The sequence below is a fragment of the Symsagittifera roscoffensis genome, chromosome 3 (genome assembly GCF_963678635.1).
Source record: "Symsagittifera roscoffensis chromosome 3, txSymRosc1.1, whole genome shotgun sequence".
Taxonomy (NCBI): Eukaryota; Metazoa; Xenacoelomorpha; order Acoela; family Convolutidae; genus Symsagittifera; species Symsagittifera roscoffensis.
Window position 1 is genome coordinate 70532983 of NC_087064.1, and position 9595 is coordinate 70542577.

The 9595-nt window shown below is 37.3% G+C and overlaps 1 protein-coding gene across 1 annotated transcript; it reads right to left on the bottom strand.

Annotated features, from left to right (window-relative positions):
* Positions 1–5071: 5071 nt before the first annotated feature.
* LOC134842814 (uncharacterized) lies at positions 5072–8739 on the bottom strand. The gene is made up of 2 exons (XM_063859298.1): positions 7894–8739; positions 5072–7825 (listed from the first exon to the last, which is right to left on the bottom strand). The coding sequence occupies exons 1-2, from the start codon at positions 8734–8736 to the stop codon at positions 6755–6757; spliced, it is 1914 nt and encodes a 637-aa protein (XP_063715368.1). The 5' UTR covers positions 8737–8739; the 3' UTR covers positions 5072–6754.
* Between the last annotated feature and the right edge of the window lie 856 nt (positions 8740–9595).

Here is a 9595-nt window from a genome sequence, read left to right on the forward strand (position 1 = left end):
AATATTAACCATCAAATTTTTTTCAGATAAAAAAATTCTTTCTCTCTTTCGATGACACCAGAGGATATCCCACGTGGTGAGTGGGGAGCTTCGATTTCGATTATTTCTCACATTTTCTGCGACGAATAAAATTTATACCTTTTTTCGACAAACCAGATGCCGCTAAATTGGGAAAGCGACGAGTTGACATCGACCCAACAACTCTGGGGAACCCAACATGCTGCCGAACTGCTGGGGAACCCTCCTTGCTGCCGAATTGTTCCTGGGACGGGACACATTGTTGCATTCTCGAAACCTACAAGATAAACTGGGGGTCCAAAACCAACACCACCACGAATCGATCTGCAGGAGGCAATCAATTCGGTAGTGCCAGAAGTCAATGCTCCACTATCAGCACGGAAACAGACGGTGATAAGAACTGGACCACTTCCTCGGACTAGAAAACGACTGGAAAAAGCCAGTAAGAGCGATGCCGAATGGCTCGTAAAAATTTAGCTGATCTAAAGGATTAAACCTATCAAAAAAAAAGATTTCAACCAGCCTTTTTATAGACTACCATTAGTGTTTACGTAGAGTTGACATACACTATGATTTTTATTTGTTGTTGTTATTTTTTTTGATAACTTACTTCTTTTATCAAAACTTCTGTCTTCAGACGAGTTGACACATGAGAAACAAATTGAAAAAATCTTAAAATTAGATTGGATGTGAATGAAACAATTTCCGGTTTACCAGATAAAATAGTTTTCAACGATAATTGAATAAAAAAACGATCTGGGACCATTTTTCTCATTTTTTTTTGCGTTCCCAAATTAACTCTGCGTTATTTCTCAAAAAATAGAGCGGCGGAGCCCTGGCCAATTTTCCATTAAAAATTTTCAATTCGCATTTTTTGTTTTCGAACCAAAACTAACTGCAATTGTAAAAATTTGGAAAAAAAAACATCTTTGATTAAAAACTTTTCAGTAGAATCGATAACAGACAATTCAATTTTGAAAAAACAGTTATATTATTGGTTGGGTATAATTCATAATATAAGTTTAATAATAAAGAAGGAAAAGTTGATGAGTTGAATATCCAAAGGAGCTATATGAATCCCATCCTCCTTTACTTTTCGTTTTGGGTATAAGTAGCTCAGTTTTTCTTCAATGAATATATAAATACACTTTGTGTTACCCATAACACGAAATCCACAGTTTTCAGTTTCGAATTTTTCCTGCTCCATCAGAAATTTTCGATATTTATTCATAGGGAAACCGTTGGCGATGGCCGACCGATTAATTTTTTACAACTTAATTTTACTGTTTTTGATCGCTCGTCAAAGTAGCAGTAGGTCTTTGAGCAAAGGGCTAGCATCTCAGTGCAACAGAATTCCTCCTTAAATAACATAGGACTTCTCTGATCGAACTTATTGAGGTCAGTGCATCATTCGCGAGGGAAAAAAATACCTAAGTATCAGCACAAAACTATTCTGGGCAGTTTTTTGATCAGATAAGACTCCAGGACTGATTCATTTCAGCTTTGATTATATCTTCTGTCTTTTCTCCATTGATAGCAAAATACAATGACAGCAACATACAGTTTCAACCAACTCGTATTTTCCAGTATCACGAAAATCATCAAAGAAGTTATATACAAGCTCCAGCATCACCAACTTAGCGTACTACAGAGTAAAAAAGCCTACAAGGATGGGGTCTTTATGCTCGATTTGACTTTTGCTAATTCCACTCCGTAGATCTTGTTTGATAACTCATTCAGCGTTTTGAAGAAACGGTTTTTCACTAGCTTGTTTACTCCATGGCCAAAATCATACTTTGTCATATTATGCTTGGAGCAGTACATAATCTGGTAACCATAGGAGCTGTTACCAATTAGCTTCATAGTCTCAGCCAGAACAGTCGGATCTTTATTCAGATCTCCTTGATGGTTTGCTTCAACTACGGAATCGACAAAAGAGTTGAAGCAATTGCGACCATCGTGCTGAACGACGAAGATTTTCTTCAAAATGAGATATTGATCAAGGTTAAAAAAAAGAAAGGATCAGATGTCCTTTTTCACTCCCATTTTGTAAAGACTCCAGTTAGCATTTCTTTAGTCAAAGAAAACGGTCATAAATGACTCGCGTCTATTCCAACTACGGCTTTACAAAGGTTAGAGGATTTGCAAATGAAGGTTTCTCCAACTTTTGCATACCGATTTAAGATAATCAACGGTCCTCCTGTTAGCCATCTCCGAATGTAGTCATCGTATGTATATCGTTCTTCGTCAGTGGGACCAAATTTTGATCAGTTCAAGAATGAAGAATTCTATTGGCTAAATTGGTGAGGGTGAGCCCTAGCTTCAACATATCAACGTTTTTTGCATAGCAAAACTTTCTCATTTTTTAAAATAACTTCGAGTGTTTGGTGCGTATCTTGATTGTTATACCACTTCAGGAAGTCCTCTATTGTTTCCATTTTCAAATCGGATAAACCAGCTCTGCATAATTTTTTTCTCTGGTTTTGGGTTTTGGATAAAACTTGAGTTTTTTCAGATCGTCCTCTAAAAAATTTTGCGGAATCAACTGTTGAAATTTCTGTAAATTGACGTCCAAAACGTTACAAGATTTCAGTTTACTGAAGAATTTATCAATTAGAGGCAAGGTTTTAGCAGTCAGCTTTGAAGGATCTTCGAATCACTCGTTAAGGCAAAAATTCCTTTTGTTCAGCTGATTTATAAGCTTTCAAAAACTTAGAGAGAAATAGCTCCTCCCAGGAAGTTGAGAATATCAAGTACTTTGCATTTTCTCACCACCGATGGTATACACTAACTCACTCAGGCATATATCAAGAAGCTATTCTTTTAAGGTTCAAGTCGTATCTTGAAATATTGAACCCAAAAACAGGTACCGATGCTATACAATAAGACTCATTTCAATACTCGTTCATCAACGAGTATTGAAATGGATTACAAACAAATCAGACTATATATCGAAATGCTGTAAACTCAATGTTCTCCCTTTATCTCTATACACTCAACTATTAGACCTCCTGTTTCTGTCCAAATGTTTATGTAATTTTTACAACGTAGATACTACCGACATGGTTTGTTTCCGGGGAGCAATCTACAGAAAAGACAGTCAAAAGAACCTGCATCGAACCTCCAAAGTTGTCAACCGACTAATGTTGATTTCTACAACCCAATCGCTCTCAAAGCCCGCCTGCTTAAGTATCTATGGCAACACTGCAGAGTAAACTATCAGTACATGGACACCGACACCTGGAAACTGAAATCGAAAAAAAAACATGAAACTCAGGGTCACCAATCCTTGCCATTAATGGCTAAATCCATCTAAATGATAATAATAATACAATTGATCACATTGAGCACTTGATTGTTCAACTGATTGTTGTATCAATCAACCGAATCTTCCCCCGAAGTAGGAAAACTATCAGAGATCAGAAAAGTTCAGATTATGTTCCATCTTCAAACGGTGTTTTTTGTGAGTCTTTTCTATTTTCTGGAACCTCTGAGGATTTTTGCTGCTCAAGATAATATCCTTTTACCTGCTTATGCAAAAAATTGCGTTCTTAGAAATCGAAATGAAAATGTGCATCAACCGTAGAATTAATGCATATTGATTGATCAAATAATGTGCCAGTATATGCGAATTATATAGCTTCGTAGTTTCACTTTTATAGCCTTCCCTCTTAGTGGCTTATGAAGAATCTCTTTAAATAACTGAACCAGCGGTTAAACGACCGTCAATTTTATACCTAAAAACAAAATTCTCCCTATTTCATAAGCAGGGAAGGGGGATTAAGGCCAGAGATTCGAAAAATCCGATATCAAAAATTCTCAAAAAGGTGTTTCCCTTTACAACCCCCCAAATGATTTTAAAACTAATAAGTGGCTAGGCATCTTTTAGGGGGGCAGGGGGAATTGTAAGGTTGATACAAAACTGGTAGCATTATTCAAAAGAATATCGCAGCTGGGGGATCTACTTAACACTCTCCCCCATATGGTACCTACTTAAGAACCTCCACCCCTATAAATAAATACAGTAAAATAGCACTGAGCTTTCTATTAAGCATTTTCGACCATTTTGATCTACTTAACAATCTGCCCACTTTCTTGAAAAGGATGGAGATTGTTAAGTAGACCCCAGCTGGGCATTGGGGTCTTATTTTCATGCTCCCAGGTTATTCCTGTTTACTAGATAGAGATCCTACTCGCGACCAATAAGCCATGCTCTCTTAGAGTACATGCATTGTTGATTTGCTGAGAAGTAACAATTATTTGTCACTATTGTGAGTCTTATTGATTTGAGATTAGCATGAATTTGATGGTATCTCTACTCTATTTTTGAAAAATGAGTAGCCACAAGCAAATATTTGTACATGTTGAATAGTTAATCTGTGCTATATGTACATGCATTTGGTGTATGGTCTCTCTTTAGTGTATCTTAGCAATGGGAATTCAATTGTGAATTTGAGTCATTTATTTAGAGTGAATGCACTCTAAGAGCGCACTGCACTACATAGACGTAATCGTAGTCTATTTCTTCATGTAGAGGGAGTCATTGACCGCTTACAACAGGCAGGCCTGAACAAAACTGATAATCCATGTTCACATTGTATAATCTGCATTCGTTCACGAATTCATTTAGCTCCCACGGCCGGTACGGTAAGGAAATAAAAATGAAATGTAGGCGAATGAAGGAACGATAGTGCTTCAGGCATATGTCTCTATCTAAGAGAAGAGTGGTTCCTGTTTCCGTCAATGCAAAAGCTCAAAAAAACACTCGATTGCTCACCTTATTGCTAGCGATTGATTTAAGCATCATCCGCTAGAAAAAAAATGTGATAGACAACTCTTATTTTTAGTTGACTCGTTCATAGACGGAATAATTCTGCTTCTGGACTAGTCGGCCTATTGGTTTTTGTTATATAAAAATACATATTGGGATACTACATGTAGTTATCAGTTCAATATAGTCCTTTTGGTCCCGATATTTTTCATGAATTTAAATGCAGACTTGCTTCCCTTATTCGATTCGTCAAAAAATAGAACAACGTCGCAAATTGAAAAATTAGCAAAACAATTCTCATTGAGTTGGTTTGAGTTATGCATTGTAAAACTCCAAATGGTTAGTTTTAGGAACAAAAGTACAAGTAAATATTATTCGATAATCAGTTAGTCGTATCACATTCAATAACAGGTTAACAAAAAAAATCAATTGCGGAATTATATTTTCCGGTCAAAAATGCCAAATTCAGAACAGCACACAGCCTGCCATTTCGACAAGTTTAGAATGCATACTAATTTGAAATGAAATTCATGTAGTTTTCGAAAAATTAGAATTGTGACATTTTTGACCTGTTCAGAATACTTCATCAATATATTTACACGGATGCGAAGAGGCAGTTCGCAAACACCAGCGAAGTCCGATCTTTTTATGAACATCCAAACTCAATATTCGTAAAATCACAAACCAAAATATTATAAATATTGAGATTACAGCTCAACATCACTCTGCGTTGAACATTTTATTGTAATCCGCGAAAAAATCCTAGAATTTCAAAAGCTCTAATTCAACAGATTATGTAGATGACAACACTTCGCTAGTGTAAACATTATCAAAATTTGGTATGTTTTTTGAGCACTTGTCATTAAATCAAATGCCCTTATTGCAATGTATGAAACGCACCTTAAAGATCATTAATCAGACCAATTTAGCAAGACCCTTTATTTATAAAATTTTTTTTGAGTAGGTATACAGATACTCATATCTCTTACAGATTATGCTTCCAACGAAATAGTATAAGAATTGATATAAACTTTTTGAAAGGGTTACCAATTGATCTTTCAGCCCATAAATGAAATCGTATTTGCATCAAAAATACTAACTAGTTTAAAACGTTGCAGAAGTGAAAGGAAAGAAAATTCAATTGCATTTCAATGTTTTACAGCAAACACCAGTCACCAAAAGTGATAATTTTAAGCTTCTCATTAATTTCTTTGCTATTACTCTTAAGCACAAAACATGGGAGTCTATAATCAGATTAAAACCATTAACAGCACAGAAATGACCGAAGGGAATTACTTTGATAGATGATCCGGTCAAAAGACATAAGAGCATGTTGAGTCATCAACGCCAAACGAATTACTTCACTTCCGCTGACACTTCATAGAAGGAGCTGGGTAAATAGGACGACAGAACATTAAGAAGACTGCATGTACTAAACAAGACTGAAGCAGTTCTCAGATTGGGCGCTTTTTTCTCAAAAACAAGGCACGCAAACCTTAAAACCTAAGTTGTGAATAAAATTGCCCAATTTTGATAGAAAATTTTTCTTAAAATCCCCATGCAAATGAGCGTCTTCTTAAGTGATGCTGTCATATCTGCCGGAAACCTTCATAGAACATAACATAAATTTACTTCACTAAATTCTAATAAAAAAGTTTAAGCACATTCAGCATCAGTTTTCTAGGCTAAAGTAGAAACGTCAAAATCAAATCAGAGTTTATAAATCAGTAATCGGTAATAACACTGGACACACTGCAATTGCTTGCTACATAATATTAACACGCTTTCACTACTAATTGAGGTTGCATTTGATATTCAGCGATTATAAATTCCAATGCGCTATTAAAAAGACTAGTTAGCAATGTCTAGGTATTCGGTTCGATATTCGATGGGGGTACTTGGGTTTGGGTTGGGTAACTTAAGTGGATCTCCTCGCGAGACGGTTCTTTGATTTATGATCAGTTTCTAGCTGAGCTTTATGTAGCTGTCGACCACAACCACATCTCCCGATTCGGCAAGAATGGCCAGTTCGTCAGGGTTCACTGGCACTGTACATAATGGGTTGGTGAACTTGAGTCCCCGCCCGTGCAGCATCTTGAGCATGGCACCTCGTTTGGAAATGATTTGCACTTGTTGATAGTAGTTGTCCACTGCAAGAAGGTTGCCCAGGAAGTCGTATCCGATGGACTGTAGTCGTTTGAAGTTGACTTTGAATCCATCCGGGTATCTCCATAAGGCGTTTCCATCATGGTCAAACACGGAGATCTTTCCCTCCATGCTGTTGGCGACAGCAATATTACCAGACACTGGACAAACTGCAATCTGCGCTACTGGTTGGCAGTTCGGAACGTCGAATAAAAAGTCGAACTTAGTACTCTTACGCTCAACCTGTCGATAAATAGCACATGGCTTCACTACTATGTACATTAAGCTAGTTCTCAGGCAAGTAGTCACATCCCATACAATTCCTTCAACTTCTGGAACAAAGGCCTCTTTCTTCTTCAAATCCAGGTTCACGATACTTAGATTCCTCTGAGCAGTTGCCGGATTCACCGGATGCGTGTTTCCGTTTCCATTACCACTGGCTGAGCTATTTGAGCTACTGCTAGTACTGCCATTTCCGTTCATCGAGGAGGAAGAAGAGAACCCGTTGCCACCATTTTCTCCGTTACCATTAGCAGCCTTGAGTTCCAGTAGCACCAATTTGTGATCCAGTGGCAGTGCACATAATCTGTAGGGGTTTTTCACAACCTGCCTATGACTTATGTACAAGTAGCGTCCAGTACCAAGATCATATGCCTTGGCCCAGTGGTTGCTTTTGTCGATGATGAACATTTTGTTCTCCACACAAGCACCGTCCTGAACCTGCACGTGATGTTCCAGAGGGAAATTTACAGCTTTGAATACTAGTTTCACTTTCGGAGGACGGTACACACCAGCTCCATTTTCAGGCACAAAGTTTTCAGCAGTCATGTGTTCTCCATTTTTCTCCACTGTCAACAGTCTCAAGCATAGATGGCTGAATTTTTCTAATTCCTAAAAAATAACTCACTTAAATTTGACTTTAAACTGAGCCAACGAAAACGAATTTCAAGAAACTTTACCTCATCTGACAACATATCTTTCTCAACTCTGGAATTTGCATCTGAACATAGTCTGCTCAGCTGAGAGGTCACTGAATTTACTTCAGTGTGCATATCGCGAATATTTTCGCTAGCTTTGGGGTCACTCATAACTTTCACTAATTTTTCTCTAACATTTCCAGCGCGGGCTTGAAGGTCATGCAATTGGAAGAAATTCTCATCGGTTTGGGATTTGAACGATGAATTCAACTTGTCAGCAATCTCATTGTTGTCTTTTGTCAACAACTCAGTTACAACTGTGTCTATTGCAGTCTTCAATTTATCGCCGATAGTTTCAAGTTTCGTGATTTTATTGCTGTAGCTATTAAGATTTCCAATTGTTTCATGGGTTTTCAATTGAACTTTGGATAAATCATCCAAAAGTGAGTTGAAATGATCTGGAATTTCAGCCATCGGGTGATTCCGATGAGTAGTAATAGAGCACTTGTAGCAAATGGGCTTTAAGCAACCCTCGGCGGAACAAAATAGTTCCCAAGATCTCTGATGATCGAGGCAGACATTGCCCGAATTTCTATCCGGCGATGGATGCGAATTGATAGAGTTCATATTCAAAGTTTCAATTAGTTTAGCAACTTTGAAATCAACAGGTAAAGATGATATATGTTGCGTAGCACTGACAGACCGACAGAAAGGACAAATCAGAGCGCTGGAGCCTTTGGCCCATTCTTCCAGACAAGATAGACAATACGAGTGCAAGCAGGGTAACGAACGGGGATCATTCATTGTTCCCAAACAGAGTTGACATTTCACAATGTCCTGCCATATCAAGGCCATATCACTTGCAGAAGCACCACCTACATCCATAACTCTTCTGAAACAAACACGGCATCTTCGACTGCTTCTAGAAGCGCCATCTTAAAAATGAAAACTTGAATTGCAAAAAAAGAGCACTTTATTTGCACATCGAAATTAATTTCAATACACAAGTGTATGTCAAATGTTTTCTATAAATTCATAAAAATATAATAACATCATTAGATACGCATAGTTACAATAAAACAAAATTTATTACAATTATCGATGATTACTTTTCACCTGAGAGCTTCAAGGTGTTTTTATATATAGATATTATTATATAAACTTGAAGCTTTTCCATGAAACTTTACCATGAGTTGCCACAGAGGTGTCTTCTTTAAATAATAAATAATAATTCTTGAATTTTATCTTTGCTTTTCTGTATGTTAGTATGTCTTTAAAGTTGACTTTAACATCTGTTAGTTTGTTGTTGTCGTTGTTGTTGTGAATTTTCAGTAGTATACTGATGGGATGATATCCCCAAAGTTCTCTAAATTTTGTCCAGTTATTTCGGCACATGTTGCAGTCACAGAAGAGGACCCATGTGCACTTGTTTTGTTCTGAGAATTGATCGTCCAAAAACTTCCACATCATCTGTATCAATCTTCGCTTTAAGCCTCGCATTTCTCGAAATTCAATTTTCTGATTTAGTCGGTGTAACATTCGCCCGGAAGATACATATCGACGGATAACAAAACTAAGTCTTAAGACGACTGGCTAGCGTCTAAACAGAGCTTTGCATGTTTTTCACCGTCTCTACCAAGCCAGTACTTTTCGGTGGTCTTTCTTACATCGGGTCGACAAAAACGTTACTGTTCTCCGGCTTCGACCAGAACGCTCAAATTAACTGAATTACATGCAAAAATAG

Excerpts from the sequence above, each read along its gene's own strand:
- LOC134842814 (XM_063859298.1), bottom strand. The coding sequence starts at position 8,736 with ATGGATGTAGGTGGTGCTTCTGCAAGTGATATGGCCTTGATATGGCAG. Across the intron at positions 7,826-7,893 it reads AAGATATGTTGTCAGATGAG|GAATTAGAAAAATTCAGCCA; the intron begins GTAAAGTTTCTT and ends GTTATTTTTTAG.